General features: G+C 37.0%; 3 protein-coding genes across 27 annotated transcripts in view; 2 read left to right on the top strand and 1 right to left on the bottom strand.

Annotated features, from left to right (window-relative positions):
- Positions 1 to 6,050, top strand: part of Foxp (Forkhead box P) — a 138,264-nt gene extending 132,214 nt beyond the window's left edge. For 16 of the 23 annotated variants that reach the window (XM_064123311.1, XM_064123325.1, XM_064123327.1 and 13 more), the window contains 3 exons: positions 1,871 to 1,946; positions 2,340 to 2,500; positions 2,697 to 6,050. In XM_064123311.1, the coding sequence (XP_063979381.1) occupies positions 1,871 to 1,946; positions 2,340 to 2,500; positions 2,697 to 2,949 (490 nt within the window). In that variant the 3' untranslated portion in view covers positions 2,950 to 6,050. The remainder of the gene's footprint in view (positions 1 to 1,870; positions 1,947 to 2,339; positions 2,501 to 2,696) is intronic. The other 7 variants (XM_064123321.1, XM_064123316.1, XM_064123320.1 and 4 more) reach the window with 5 other exon arrangements.
- A 152-nt stretch (positions 6,051 to 6,202) lies between these two features.
- LOC135163674 (protein tyrosine phosphatase domain-containing protein 1-like) lies at positions 6,203 to 14,161 on the top strand. 3 transcript variants are annotated; one of them, XM_064123335.1, is made up of 10 exons: positions 6,203 to 8,259; positions 8,339 to 8,396; positions 8,853 to 9,068; positions 9,370 to 9,566; positions 10,403 to 10,525; positions 12,157 to 12,654; positions 12,760 to 12,879; positions 12,944 to 13,167; positions 13,479 to 13,812; positions 13,877 to 14,160. In XM_064123335.1, the coding sequence occupies exons 3-10, from the start codon at positions 8,854 to 8,856 to the stop codon at positions 14,077 to 14,079; spliced, it is 1,914 nt and encodes a 637-aa protein (XP_063979405.1). In that variant the 5' UTR covers positions 6,203 to 8,259; positions 8,339 to 8,396; position 8,853; the 3' UTR covers positions 14,080 to 14,160. The 3 variants fall into 3 exon arrangements, with proteins under 3 accessions (XP_063979405.1, XP_063979404.1, XP_063979406.1); XM_064123334.1 differs by lacking the exon at positions 8,339 to 8,396; XM_064123336.1 differs by lacking the exons at positions 6,203 to 8,259; positions 8,339 to 8,396; positions 8,853 to 9,068 and adding an exon at positions 9,116 to 9,314 and having other exon boundaries at positions 13,877 to 14,161.
- A 43-nt stretch (positions 14,162 to 14,204) lies between these two features.
- LOC135163678 (proteasome subunit beta type-7) lies at positions 14,205 to 15,582 on the bottom strand. Its single transcript, XM_064123342.1, has 4 exons — positions 15,423 to 15,582; positions 15,084 to 15,263; positions 14,680 to 14,995; positions 14,205 to 14,609 (listed from the first exon to the last, which is right to left on the bottom strand). The coding sequence occupies exons 1-4, from the start codon at positions 15,482 to 15,484 to the stop codon at positions 14,304 to 14,306; spliced, it is 864 nt and encodes a 287-aa protein (XP_063979412.1). The 5' UTR covers positions 15,485 to 15,582; the 3' UTR covers positions 14,205 to 14,303.
- Positions 15,583 to 15,678: the final 96 nt, after the last annotated feature.

Raw genomic sequence — 15,678 nt, 5'->3', positions numbered from 1 at the left:
TAGAGTAAAATATATTTTCCGGAGCAGACAGCAGCTCTCCGCGGTTCGCACCTGACTCAAGAGAAACGAAACCCTAAAGTGAAATTGAAAAAAAAAAATTCAAATCACGCATCGTGCCTGGCCTCGTAGATCCTTACCCTGAGACGCAAAGAGATAAAATGATGGAATTGTCCCGTAGAAAAGTATGACAATGTTGACAAGACAATCCTGCTTGCTAAATCGCGCAGAATTAATGGAGTATCGAGACGTTCCTCTTAGTTGGCCGAGTTCATCTACAGCTTTCAGAAAACTTAGGCTTTGTGCTTCTCCAGAATCCGAAAATACAGCGCTTTGTTGTTCATAGGAGTTGTCCTGCATGACAGTTTGGTTTTGTTCATTATTTTCGACCTCTACCAGGCGCATGGGTAGGTCCTTATGATTTTTTCATTGATTATTGACGATCCTTGACCAGATCCCGATGGCTTCGCTTACCTAATGCTTCGGTAGCGCTTTGGCAGCCAATTTTCGGGGGATTTGAGTGGACGGGTGAATGTTTCCCTTGATTTATTAAGAAGAATAAGGAAAACTCCTAATTTAACTTTTCGGTTATTTTAATTTCTTACCAAATTTAAAAAAATCATCACGAAAAAATGATAATCCTACAGTTGAATTTCTTCTTCCTTATCTCGCTTACAATGAGAGATGATTTTTTTTTCGATTCATGTAACTAATTAATTTAAGTTGATTAACCTAATGTGTGAATTCAATGAGTGTTGCCGCGTCCATGCTACTAGCGCATGTGTAAAAATAATGCAATGTGTGTTGTCGGATAAACAAAGTACGTGGGTGAATCTGGCTCCGGACCCCTTCATCATCATCGCTCAGGTATCAGGAGTATAATCATATTAACTATCAAATTATCGATGTCTTTTAAAATCTTTTCCATTTTTCATCGTTTTTAAAATCTTTATGTCGTTGAACTTTTGACATTTTTATCTCTCTTACGTCTTTTCAAATATTCTAGTCTTTTTATATAAATCTTCTTGTTCGCTTTCTCAATAAAACGCTTGCGATTTTCCATGATCAGTCCGACGAAATTTTGCATGAATCTATAATATGCACGTAATACCATTCCAAAGATTCTGTCGAATTACACGATGGTTCTCATTGGCTCATGATGAAAATAATTGTTATAATTTATTGGGGAGCTTGAGAATATTTCGGTATCGATGAGCTGTCACGCTTTTCACAAAACGATTGGAAACGTATTTCCAATGTTTATTTCTGGTGGAGAAAGGGTCAGAGGTGAGTTCCGGTGAACCTAGACTGATTATAGAAACTCAAGCCATTCTCTCACTTAAACTATTAGTCCATAAAATTGAAGTGAATTTGATTATTTCTCTAAACGAATAGAATGTGACAGAATGGAGGCGTTTATTTTAATATAATTGTCACTTCTTTAACACTCGATCACACAATTTCGAAGACCACCGCCGATAATCCCGATGTCCACTGGGGTAAGGACAACTGTCTGTACAGAATTCCATTTTTTACAATTTTTTGATATTCGTAGTTTTGGAATTTTAAACATTTTTCTCTTTCTCTATTTTTAATCTTCTCACTTTCAACATTTTTGATCTCTCATCCACTTTCCAATTTTTCTCTTCGCTTCTTCTTTATCTATATGTATATGTGTACGTAATAATCGATAGTCTCGTAATATTCATATTATATGTATAATACACATCATTTTTCAAATTTTTCCTTCCCATTTTTTATATAATCTTTAAATTTATTCACTTTTACTTAAATGTTATTGGTAAAGTAATTTCAGGAGCTTAGGGCTGTTGGGTCATTGAATTTACTCATTTTCTTCGTTTTTGTAATTTAGGGGAGTTCCATCGAAGAGCCCGACACTCACGCACAGTCCTACAATGTATGGTGAAGCACTCAACGCCAATCTCCAGGTAAATATTTACCTCCAGTGTAATAAATAACTCTTTGAATAATTCGGTAGTGAAACGATGAAGGAATATGAATTTTATTCATTTAATGATCTCTGATGTCAAAGACACCGTCAATGCCTTGAGAACCCAATAATCTAAAATATTTATTTAGCCAAATCCACGATTTCACCACCGAATTATATTGATCAATCATATGATGTAGGTTTAAAGGCAATGAAAATAGTAGTCTCGTGGAATTATTAAAGAGCTGTCAATTATTAATGTAAATGTTATTTCTATTTTTCTATCACAAATGTACTGATGAATAATTTCCATGATTCAACTTCATTTCTTAACCTCGATTAACAATTAATCCCTCGATTCTGATTAACTGCGATGACGTTTTATGTGTAGGGATCTGGGTACTACGAACTACTAACTAATCCTCTAATGCAATTTGAGTATTTCCAGGCTGCATTGGGTGAGTCGAACATGGGATTTCTGAATAATTCAATGTGCACGTCGACTGCAACTAGTCCAGATAAAGAACATGTTATGCAACATAATGATTTACTGTAAGTAATTCTTTCAACAAAAATTATCTACGATTATATGCAATTACTATAGCATATAAAATTAATCTGGTGAAAGAGATTTTTCTGCCTGTTTTCAGAAAATTTTGCACTTTCCGTCCATGAATTTTCCCCCTATCATTTTGGTCAGTCTCAGAGCTGCCAAAGATTCTATACTAAAGAGCTGCATGAATTTCAGCAGGTCACCACTGGATGAACCAGGAATGCACATAAAGCAAGAGGGTCAGAGCCCGGAAGGAGGAAAGCTCTCAAGATTAATAAAACGTGAGCTTCTGGAAGCTCAAACGGAGCACGACCACGACGATGAGGGTGTTGATGATCGGGAGTACCCAGAGAGTCACGGCCAGGACTCAGGCCAAGACGAGGACATGGCCGAGGACCTCTCGATGGCCCCAGACATAATGACGTCCGATGACCAGATCGAAGCGTAGTACTCCACCCACTAGGCAACATTACCCCATCCCCTCGTGTCCCCCGAGCCCTTGAACTCGTTCTACTAGCCCCTTAGACACCTACCCCTACGTCTACGTAAGGATTTAAGGAATTAAACAATGAAACAAAAGTCACTCACCATATCCAAATAAAGAATGTTGCAATATCGAAGTTTAAAATTAAAAATAAAATGCGATCATGAAGACTTTAAGTGAATTAGTAGAGATTGTACTCAAATCGATGAATTAGGGAGAAAAATTATAAACTCGAATAATTGAAGATCCATATCTTTATTCAAGGATTGAAGATGAAAACTCAAATGACAACGATTTTGTAATTTTTTCGCTTTATTTTACGTTTTGAAAGAAAAATCCTCAGTTTGTGTATATTTCGTATAATAGGCAAAAAAAATTATCTATAAATATATTATACGTCTAGATTAAACTCGAGGCGAGAGTTGAATCACTGTAAAAATATTTTTACGAAAAAGATGAATGATAGGAATTAAGTAGCAAAAATCCAATTGTAATTTTCGAAAAAATATTTTCACTGTGACAGTTGCACGATATGGGACTGGATCCTTGGATTGTATTTCATGAATCGATGAATTAATAAGTTATTCTATCGAGTGAGTGAGATTTGACGGATCCAGCTTGGACAAGCAACACTGTAGATATTAAAAATACGAGATAGCAGAAGTTGTAGAGAGAGCAAGAGTGACGTGAAAAAATGTGGTTCAGTCGAATTGCCAGTCTTGGGAGTATGTTTTGGGAATAAATTATTGGGACGACTGGACAGGGCACGTCAGATAAAATTACTGATATTCAAAATTAAAAATATTGGCTTCAGAACCGAGACGCCGACATTGCCGGAAACTCTGTAAACACCGTCGGACACTATAGAGTGAGTTCGGCACCGCTTGTTTTCAATAACACGGGCGTATCCCGCAGAGGTGACCAATCATCGAACCGCAAAGAATGACCAATCTAGGAATAATGTATTTCTTGCCGTGTACAATGGGCGTTTCCCCTAGATCTGCCATCTCCGTAAGGCGTAGTCTTACAGTAGGGCGGGAACCCTTTCGGATTGTCTTTATCTCCGAGTGCTATAATTACGTGATTATTGGTTAGGACCTCTATGAACATTTATAATTACTCCAAATTATTTTACATAAAAAAATTCAAATAAAAAAATCGAAAAATAATGATGTTCATCCAAGGTCGTACCGTAGCGTAGTCATATCGTAATTCAACATAATTGCTATATTTGAAGATCCATGTGAACTCTTTAGAAACAATCAGCCTTGGTATTTTTCTTGAAACTCTCTAGTACAGATATTTACAAGTTAATTTGTACGAAATTATCTTGATAATGAGTGAGTTCCAAAGAAATTTCGAGGATTTTCTTGCGTAGAACATTTTTTTAGTCTCACAGGCTGTCCTGACAAAGGACATCCCCTGAGTTATTAAACCAATTATCTGGACTTATCCCCTGTGCTGTACCACTCCACAGTGTCTGCAGTATTTAGTGAGAAATAATTTAATTGACTGAAATAAACGCAAAGCGATTTATTATCACAACAGTCTGACGTACCCAATTGCAGTGGTTCCTCGAAAAATTTAAATAATAATTTTTTTGGTAGCCTGTATAGCGTAGAATTTATCTCATAAGTAGTTTCGTATTCATTCGTACCGGAATTAATCGAGTTAGAATTTGTAAATGATGATTGGCGGGCAGCGAGAGACGAAAGTGATTGATAATTATGATTAAAGAAAAAAGTGCGCGTGAGGCTGATTAAAGATGATAGTGAAACCAGATGAATTAAAGAAATATATATAAAACGAGAAAAGGGAAAAAGAAAAATACATAACACGAAAAATAATCATTTGATCTTGGCTTAACTGAACAAAAAATAATTAATTAATTATTGATGAGAGAATCTGAGTGAGAGAGTGCGTTATATAATATAAATACGAGAGTTTTAATTGAACAAACCTCGAGCGGATGGCAATGAATTCAACTAAATAAATTTAACGAGAAAAATTAATTACAAAAATTATGTATTGATATACATATTATTCGTATACGTATATCGGGATATTAACGATTAGATGTCAGAGCCCTTCAACCAACAGAAAAAACCTACTCCCACTGAAAAATCATTTTTAAAATAATGAGACGAAAGAAAGAATATGATTAATAATTGAGAAAATTTCACAAAAGAAATTATCGATTGGTTTACTTCTCGGTGCTTTTCGCATCAATATTAATAATCATTAATCAATAATCAAGATATATCACCGTACCTCATTGCACCTGTAATCGATTTGCACCGATGAAGGACGTGACACAATTTTTAAATAGTCTCATCATTTGGTTTTTTCAATTGAATCTTTACTAAAATGACAAAACGTAACCAATAAATTTTCTGTTATTGAATGCTTCATTTTTCTCACACATGACTTTAGGAAAAAATATTCGAGGACCTTTTTCAGCTTTGGCAGGTTCCTAAATGAATGTCTCCTGATATTTTCTTGAAGTGAATTGACAACTCTATTCATTTGAAATTCTACCAACCGTTCTTTCTGTAGAGAATATTATTTTTAAAACTGGTTTTATATTTTTTCATATATCTGCCATTGTTAAAGTGATTCATACTCAAAAAGGGAAGCATCGAATTGTTACGTTTTATCATTTCATAAGACTTTTCAAAAAATCATAAAAATTATTTTTTTACACATTTAGTGTGCTCCGTCAGTCCACTGAAATCCCGTTTACCTCCATTATTATCGCTACTGTATTTGCTAAAACAAAATGAAAATATATATGAGTGCTAATGTCACAACAGAGTAATTAAAGAAAAAACATCAGAAATTTTGAAAAAATGTTTTTCGGATACGACTTAGCGAGAGGAACGTGACGACTCTCTGGTGGTACTGAAATCCGCACTCTCGACGCAACTTTGTTGATTATTTTTGAATTAATAAACAATAGGAGAATATTTAATTTCTGTATAAAGTGAAATAAATGAGATGAGTTTATAATTTTATTAAATTTATTTTGTGAATATTTTTATGGAATAAATGATGTTTTTCATGGACTTGAGACATTGAGACTATTTTCTTTTTGTATTTGATGAAAAACAGGGGCGGTTTAAAAAATAACTACGCTTAGAAGATATTCTCTGAATATTTCTTCTGAACTCATCTTCTGTTTTTCATCCTTCCACTAATTCATTCCAAGCTAGCAAATAAAAATCGAGAAGAAATTTTCACTCGACTCTTTATTTCATTTTATACAGAATTTGTTGGAGAATAATAGGCAACATAAACACCATAAAGAGAGACATTTATATTTGTATATGTTACAGACGAAAAAAAATAGGGGAAGACAGGTAAACGATAATAATAATTATGAGATTCAGTGCCAGCTCGGGCCCCCGTTTCCACGTATCGTACTAACCCGCATACACTAAGTCTATGTAATGTGTATAATGATTATTGGATTAAGGATTCGATATACCATATAGAAAGACTCTCCTGTACATAGTTATGATTAAATGAGGCATTAGGAATTAATACACGATTTCAACAATTGTGCGATGTTTTTGCGATATTTGTTGCTCGTGTCCTACCTTGCATTTCCGTTTCACTCTTACATTTTTTATTAAAGAATCATTGTTTCGAGTTAACGTCACTGATTCTTCATTTCTTCACTAGTTGGTGTCGAATTGAAGACATTTTTGTTTTAGACTGTGATCGTCGGTGGTGCGTACGACTATTAACAAGTGGAGATTTTTTTATGTATAGTAGTTCTATTGGATAGATAATGAGAGGCTAAATGATTACTGAAATTAAAAGAAATGAGATCACAATAAATCTTCATCTTATTCTTATCTTGTATGCAGAACAAAATTATTCATTGCATTGTTCGAGGATAGAGGAGCAACCATATCAGCTATTGAAAGCGGTAGAGAGTAAATAGTGCCAAAAAACTGAACAATTTTTTCAGAAAAATACCCTCAACTTCCTCATCCCTCATTTATGCTCCCCCCCCTGCTTTTTATAATTAAATTTTTCAATTCAGGTCGTACGTTTAATGTTCAAACGCGAACGCGAATTCTCTGAGCCCGCCAAAACAGGGCGCATGACTGAAACTGTAGTCGTGGTGCGTCTCCTCTGGTGACCTAAGTTTTATCGATCATCTTCACTCATTGCTGGTGAAGAAGCAAAAGAAGACACGATAGACTAAACGAAAATTATAAAATTTCCCAAAATGTGAAAATCTGATGAGATTGATTAATAAAATTTCAAATCACTGATTAAACATATAGTGAAAATCCAATAGTAGCATTCTACTTCTAAATTTCATTCCAATTTATTTAAAAAATGTTTTGATATTGAGTTCAGATTTTTCGTATCAAGATATCGATATTGAATTAAAGGCACACCTTGTAAACCCCAAAGGGTCATTGTCACTTGGCCCGATCGAATATTGATTTTCTCATACGCCAGTATTACAGCCTCAGTGTACAACCTCATTGTCACCAAAAATAATTACCAGAATGCAGAATCACCTGAGTTCAAAATAAAAATAAAAAAAGTTACGTAAAAATTTAAAAAATCCCATTGTTCATTTCTCATTCAATTACCAATGAATTGTAAAGTAAAATAGAATCTTGATTGCCTGAATTGCGTTAAGAAGTATTATATGATAAGTTGCCTTGTAAAAATGTACCGATTTTACTAAGAAATTAAATGTGTTACTGAGAGAAAAAAAAGACAAGAAAAGAAGGAAAATATTCAAACTAATTCCAGTATTCGGATCAATTTATTTCTCCAATCACTGAACCCTCATTATAACGCTCTCGTGTACGCACAAAATTTATTGCAGTCAACAATCGATTTTGTCAAGAATTAAAAAAATGCATATAATTCATACGTGTGAATCTCCACACTTGCATGTGTCTGAAACCCAGACTTTAATTAACATTCAGATAATAATGGAGATGCGGTTAATCAGATCTCCCATGTTCACGTGAGCCCTTAATGAGATTGTCGATTTGAATACTAGGTAATTCCTAGGCGCAACGTACACCTCCTTTTTTCAACATCGATCATACCATTTCGTCGCGGCCCTTCGCGGCGAGCGCATCGACACAGGAACGCTCCCGGTCTACTGAGTTTGACACATCTCCGAACAACTAATATAAATCGAAAGATTGTACAAATCGTGAATAAAATACATTAAAAACCTCAGTCGATGATGCGATGGATAAAAACTTGTTCACTCTAATTTTAATTTATCAAGTGAGTCACTTTTTATTGAAATTACTGAATGGCCTGATCCAGTTACAAGTTATCCCGATAATTTTGCTCATATTTTCAGTCATAAAATAGTGAAAAAAATTGCATCGTGTAAATTGGAATAATGAAGCTGTGCAGTGGTAATTCCTAACTACACGTTGACTTCACGATGCCTCGCAGGTTCTCATGAGAGGGCTAGTGTTAGAGGAAAAGTTTATTCCATGAGAAAAACAATTCCGCAAAAAAATATTTCAATCAATTATCTTTTTTTAGAACGGAAAAAAGTGTTCGAAAATAGCCGCTACCATACGCACTGACAACAGTATTCCATTCCCTGATTCACTTGAAAGTTTAAAACTACCCCTGCAGAAATTCGTGCGTCAAAAATGCCAAATAAAACTGAAAGAAAAATAAAAAAACCGAAAAATCTGTGTATCCTCAAAAGGCCTTTAAAAATAAAATATCTGTTCTGTGTTTTCGTTTCTAATATCGGAGAAATCTAAACACAATTGAAAATCAATGTTCATAACTATTTCTAGTTTGTACGGGTAGAATCAATGCCTGATTACCATTTTGCAATTCAAAACATATTTTAGGATGGACGTGAATGCTTTAGTACCTGCGGGTCTTCAAGGCGGTTTGGACTTGTGTGTAGTCCCCGCGAACTACAATAAATTGTCCGAGAATTTGCGAAAGATAACGCCCATTGGAATTCAGTGTGCGATATTCTGTGGGGGATCAAAATGCAAGTACGAAAATCCAAAAGTCTGGCCGCAGGTGCACATGACGATAAAAGAGATTTTTTCACACTGGTGAGTGTACGACCATTCCCTATATTCAATTAAGCTGTCTCTGCTCCAAATAAATTATCTATTACTGTTGAATCAGTCAGGTTCCGGTTTTGAGAATCTCCCAAAATTATTATGAGTAATGATCAGTAATTTTTTCTGTGTCACCTCCGCCTTTATCGAATTAACTCCTGCTCTTTGCTACTTCATTACTGAATTGGATTTGTCCAACGAGGGAACTTTGATTGGCAGACAAAAGCTGGGGTGTGGGTAGGAGGGAGATAAAAACTAACATCAAACGTGAATTTCATTAAACTTCTTCTAGGGTGACAGACGACGTCCTGGCGATGGCGCGGCCCAGCACGGCTCAACTTCAGAAGAATAATGTTATTGGACAGTTTCAAGAATGGAGTATAAAGACAGTGATAAATTTGCAAACACCTGGGGAACACAGTAGCTGCGGTGGGCCATTGGAGCCCAGTGGATTCACTTATGATCCTTCAGAATTCATGAAACATGGAAGTGAGTTCAATGAGAAAAATACTTATTCAACTCGTTTATGTTATACAGTTAATTCTCCGAGTGAAAGCAAAAGTTACTATGAGAGGAGGGATAATAAAATAGGGGCAAAAGCACATGTCCATAAAAATGCAAATTTAATTGGAATTTGATTTTCTTCGGTTCCAAATCTTCCACATCGGTGTGTACAAGCTTTCCGATACTGTACTGTTATGTAAAGCTGCACTCCAGAAAGTTCCCCGAACTTTCAAAATTTATAAATGTCATTGTCGTAAAAATACTATAGAATAGTTTATCTAGAAATCAGTGGCTCTCGCGCTATGCCACGATGTCCAATATGTAGAAATTAATAAGCCTTCGTCGTAAAAAAAATAAAATAAAGCTGTCAAGAAAGCTCTGGATAGAAGTGACTCCAGAGTGAGGAAATGTCGGCATAAATTTCTACTTCTTTCGCGTGAAACCGACCAGCTCGTTTATCTAATTCATTAACCTGATAAATTCCCAAAGTTTCTACGCGGATATAAGACAATTTTCAAGGTCGGACATCGTCCTTGCTAAAATTCGCGGTCGGTTCGATAAGGAACCAGTTATCCCTTCTAGCCCACCTCTGCAATACCATCGCACTAGATCGAAGAAGTTCATGGTAACATGCAATGCAGTCAAAACTCTGATATACATATATATATACCTCTAAAATAAACCGTGAAATTGCATTTTCCGTAAACCCCCTCACCCTCTCCCTCCGCCCCCTTTACTTTTTTGTTACCCTTCAGTGCAACGGCGACATTCCCAATAATTTTCAGAGAATTATCCTTGAAATTAAATTTACTTTTTTACAGTCTATTATTACAATTTCGCATGGAAAGATTACGACGACGCGACGATGAGCAAACTCCTGGATATGGTGAAAGTTGTGGCATTCGCAGTGCAGGAGGGGAGAGTGGCGATCCACTGTCATGCAGGTAAATAATACAGTAGTTATAGAATTGCAAAATATTTTGAATGACAGGTAGGGCTCAGCAAGTAAATTACGTGAGGTAAATTACAGGGCTTCTGACCTGCCATAAACTAAGTAAATTACATGAGAGCTTTCGACCTTTCGCCAAGTCAGAAACCTCTTTATTGCCCTCCATTGATAATACGCTAAACATTGATAGTGTTTCAAATGTCACAAGAATTGAATCACAATAATTATACGGAAGTCAGAAAATTTAAACAATCTCCATTGATGACATACGCAGAGAAAAATATTCAGTGAAAGTTACGAAACAGTTTACGTTATCTCCAATGGATCATTTCCTACAAATATTTGGAAAACTCCCTTCCAGGGTTCCACTCGGAAGTAACACGATTGCGAAAATAAATAGACAGCCCGAATAGGCCACTGAGAATCAGATAACATACAAGAAATGTCTATCACGCGAAGGGCAATTATCACAAAGTGAAATCGCCCTGGATTGCCTCGTCCTCTGACATTTTGGAGGGTAAGAATTACCACGAAAAATGGGCCGATCTACCCCGGTCGTTATTTAGAAAGCAATCATCGAAAGCGATGAACATTAAATGAATATTTATGTAAACGAGTGGCGGAGACTGACAGTGAGGGTGTTTTGTATATCATTTACAACTTGAAAAAAAAATTTCTCCGAATTTCCTGATACATTACTGTATCGTAAACTGAGGTGGTCCACCAATACTGTTAGACATATACCTGGAAAAACTTTACATACGGTTATGCTGTACTCTGATGTAGGCTAGATAAGCCGTGATGAAAAAATGCTTTTACATATTCATAGCTTCGTCGGTTGTTTTACAGACTAGCTTATAGTTATCAGCGATAAAAAGCTCTAACGCAACATAACACGAATGCCCACCACGACATAACACAAATGAAAGCACCTCATAATGATGGACATTGATGTTTCGATGAATTGAGTGGTGGAATTGTTCAGTCTAACAGCCTGATTACTTGCAGAAATGTAACAGCACTATGTCATAGGTACACTTCACCGATCAATGCCTTCTACATGATTCAGTATTCGTTTATTGAGAACTCTTGATCTCTTTCACATCAATATCAATATTTTCACGTCCATTACTTATGGCGTTTTATACGGTTTGTTTCAATAATGCATTCAATTCTATCAGGCACGATATGTGCCTTCTATTTTTACAATTCCCCCAGGGCGCTGTCATACCCATCAAATCAACCCATGACCTTCAATCCTCACTGTATCAAATCCCCTTCGATCCATTTTTTAATTCTTTCCGCGGCTTTTATGAGCAAATATGTAAATCATGCTTCCGCTGTCTATATTGATCCGTTAAACAAGCCAATAAAACATTAATTAACGAACCAATCTGCTAAAAAATTATGCTTACACTTATTGTACTGAAACCGACTTCAGGAAAAGCGTCCCAAGATATCGAGGATTATCCCAATTATGCGAAATTAAAGTCCTTCATCGATAAAAAACAATAAATGAAATTATCCCCTCGGATCTAGGATTTCAGTACATGATTGTTGAGTGATGGACTATAATAGATAATCCTCCGTGGTCTGGGAATCAATTGAATAAATTAATGTTGACAGGTCTCGGTAGGACAGGTGTTCTCACCGCTTGCTATCTCATCTACAGTCTGCGGGTTCGTGCCAGCGATGCCATTCGATTTGTTCGCATAAAACGTCCCGGTGCTATTCAAACACGTGGACAAATAAAATGTATCCAAGACTTCGAGCACTTTATTCTTCCGCAAATGATCGTATATCCTGGGCGCAGCAGTGGTCTAGGTGGTAGACTGAATAGTTTGCAGACATACCTGAAGAAACAGGCGAATGCCCTCCACGGCTATGAGCAACGCACATTCAAGCACATACCGAAAATAGTCTTCGTAATTTGTGAGAGAATTTTACAACTTTGCGACTGTCAGGAGGACAATTCACCGGCGGAAATTGAATTTAGAATTGCGGAAACTTCTTTCACGAATAAATTCATATCAAATGCGTTAGAGCGACTCCAGGGGAAGGACAGTAATATTAGACATTCACTGTCGTGGGCAGAGTGTCTTTCTGAAGCCTCATTTTATTCCAGTGAGTGCTTCCAGAATGTTTTGTAATCAAGGATAATTCAATTATTTTTGCTGGTGCCACAACTAAACTTCCCTTTGTTGATTCGTCCATTCAATTGATTTGCAGGCACTTCGAAGATTGCAGATGACAGCTTGTCCTCGCGTGACACAGCTGAGGACATTAAAAGACTTGGTGACGTGTTCTGCGCTTCACCGGACTCACCCTCGTGTTCTACTAGTTATCCGAGTGAGTTAATTCACTCTGTCAATTAACTGAAATGACCAGTCAGTAATTTGGTGGATAATTATAGCTCTCGATGACAATTACGTGGACGAGGTACTCGGTGATGGTATTCGAGGGCAAGAGCTCTGCGAGAACGATTGCTACAAGGAAATTCAATCTCAGATGGACCTGAAATTCGCCGCAGAAAAGGAGAAATACGAATATGTCGATATTGAGGATGTGATAAGTGCAATAATTTCCGATCACATGGAGTTGCCTGATGAGAAGAAAAAATGTATTTACAAGTACAAAGTGAGCATGATTAAGATAAAGATAATTGGCAAATTCGTACGCGTAACGAAGTTATCGCAAGTTATTCCCAAACTATTTTTATCGTGACAGAAAAAGACGGTAACCAAATTACACTAAAAAAATAAGATATGGCATCACAAGCTAAACAAACCCCAGCGCTTTCCATCACACAAAGCGTCACCAATGGTAGATTTAATCAGAGATAACTGGTTGGGAATTTTTCTGCAAGTCCCCTCAGTACGTCCGCGATCATAAAAAATTTATCAATTCATAGAATATAAATGAAGCAATCGATTCCTCATGGCTTTCAGGTGGATTTAAATAACAGAATTTCCACCTGGCAGCGTCTAGAGTTGGAAACAGACCTCGAAGTCCTCACGGGGCTTCTATTTGAATGGCTGGAGACTTTGAAAAGACCTGTCCTAGATGTCGAGAGTTTAAGTCAAATTGTGATACGCGGTTCAAGGCCAAAGCAGTGCCTCCCGAAGTTGGAGCCATGGAATCGATACTTGCTGGAGTATCTTCTTCGTTTTGTGTCACGGTTGAGGCCCATGACGATGGAGACACAGAAACTACTCATCAAAAGAATGGTAGCTTCAATTACACAACAAAGAGTGCGGATTAAGCAGCTGTTGATGCCTACAGGTAATTCACATTCAACTGCCAAATATTCCAGTACATCGACCTTTTTTTTCTTCTATTTTTTTAGGGAAAAACTTCCAGATGTTGCGAGGAGGAACAGCGGGGAAATTGATGGACTTTTTGATGTCGTTTTTGAATTTGATAGAAGAAATTAATACTCAGGAGTATACTCATAGATCCTGGTCATCTTCTTCCAGGTGGTCTATCGCTACCAGTCGACTCCAAAATATCAAAGATGTTGATATTGACTCGCCGAGTAAATGTGAATAATTGATTGATTGATACTGTATATCATTTTTCAATATTCAAAAGGAAAGTTCAAAATAAAAAAATATTTTAAAATAACATGCTATAGAAATTATCGTTTTTCACCCGACGAACTTTTCGATCGTCCATTCCAAGTTGAACCAATTCTTTTATTGTTTAAAGAATCCACAAAAATCAGATAATCTAATAGTAATGTAAAAAACATCGTGAAAGCTGTTGAAAATTATTTACGAGGAGGTGTCCATGGATTCCGGCTCAAGTCGTCGAACGGTTTCCGTCTCGACGATAACTGGACGAACACTTTTGTCCAGGACAGCTGTAGTACCACGCTTATAACGATAATTACCTGAACGCTGGCCCTTGACGTTGGCCACTTGATAGGGGCGAATGTAGTCAGCAGCACGTGGATCGAAATTGGCCCCACGAATTTCTGTATTACGAATCACACAGATGTCGACGGAGTTACCGGACCCCAGGTCGTTGAAAACACCCGCACGAATAGCATCAGCTACAAGGGCTTTACCATCCTCTTCCTGTCAAATAATGAGTAAAACATTTCAATTAAAATTGAGAAATCAAGCTCAGAGAAGTGAATTTACTCACATTCATGTCTGGCTTCCACCTGCTTTCGAAAACCGCCATAGCAGCCAGAGATCCAGATCCCATAGTGGTGAACATGTATCTCTCACTGGATCCATGAGGGAAAAGAGCATAAAGATGTGGGCCATTGATGTCAACTCCTCCCAGTACCAGAGCAGCACCGATGTGCCCCTGATGACGGAACAGATGCTGTTTCAGTAATTTATCTGCACTTGCCACACGAACAACACGGCCAGTGTTCAAACGGTGGAGCTCCAGCTGACTGGCGATCATCTCTGTAGTCTTATCAGTGTCGGCAGCCGTTCCTGCACCACAACAGCTATATGATCCACAAAATGGTAATTATTAATTATTAAAGAACTGAAAAGCGCACTTCAAGATCTATCAAAGTTCGTCAAAGTACGCACAAAATGTTTGGAGCGATGAAATGAATTTTCTGGCTGTTTTTGTCAGCGACAATGTTCTCAGTCGTGGCCCTAGTATCGGCACCGAGAATAACACCATCCTTGATGATAATTCCAGCGATTGTCGTTCCAGTTTTCTGAGCTTTTGGAACAGGATGTCCCTTCTTAGCCAAGGACTCATTCCTGAATAAAATGAGACCGTGAAAATTATTCAAAATTAGTTTTCAGTCCGCAAGTGACACAGCAATATTGAGGTTATTGAGGTTAGGTCTAAATCATTGGCGATAAAAACGGTGAATGATAGTTGAGGTGATCAATTTTAATTAGTGTTGATTGGTTTACCGTTGGCAAAGATCGAAGGAGAATCCAGCAGCAGGAATTTCGGGAACTAGACCGGTAGACATGTTTAAAACTTGATAGTGAAGCTAAACGATAGTTTGAACTGTCTGAAAGCTACACACGACATAAGACAACAATTACGAGGCGGCTTTGAGTTGCCACGTCGGTAACAGGGGTTTCTCCTGTATCTAGTAATGGTCCACAGGTCGAAAATATTTGCCCCAAATGTTTTATCAGGTGGTGGGAAAAATGAATACTG

This window comes from Diachasmimorpha longicaudata, chromosome 6 (genome assembly GCF_034640455.1).
Source record: "Diachasmimorpha longicaudata isolate KC_UGA_2023 chromosome 6, iyDiaLong2, whole genome shotgun sequence".
NCBI classification, from domain to species: domain Eukaryota; kingdom Metazoa; phylum Arthropoda; class Insecta; order Hymenoptera; family Braconidae; genus Diachasmimorpha; species Diachasmimorpha longicaudata.
Note: the sequence above shows the minus strand (reverse complement) of the source record. Positions and strands in the feature narration are given on the sequence as shown.

What these genes read in the sequence shown, in the direction of transcription:
- LOC135163674 (XM_064123334.1), top strand. Translation starts at nt 8,854, where the DNA reads ATGGACGTGAATGCTTTAGTACCTGCGGGTCTTCAAGGCGGTTTGGAC. An exon ending in GTGTTCTACTAGTTATCCGA is followed by an intron (nt 12,880 to 12,943) that starts GTGAGTTAATTC and finishes GGATAATTATAG; the next exon opens with CTCTCGATGACAATTACGTG. An exon ending in AATGTATTTACAAGTACAAA is followed by an intron (nt 13,168 to 13,478) that starts GTGAGCATGATT and finishes CATGGCTTTCAG; the next exon opens with GTGGATTTAAATAACAGAAT.
- LOC135163678 (XM_064123342.1), bottom strand. Translation starts at nt 15,484, where the DNA reads ATGTCTACCGGTCTAGTTCCCGAAATTCCTGCTGCTGGATTCTCCTTC. An exon ending in TTCATCGCTCCAAACATTTT is followed by an intron (nt 14,996 to 15,083) that starts GTGCGTACTTTG and finishes TGGATCATATAG; the next exon opens with CTGTTGTGGTGCAGGAACGG. An exon ending in GGTGGAAGCCAGACATGAAT is followed by an intron (nt 14,610 to 14,679) that starts GTGAGTAAATTC and finishes ATTATTTGACAG; the next exon opens with GAAGAGGATGGTAAAGCCCT.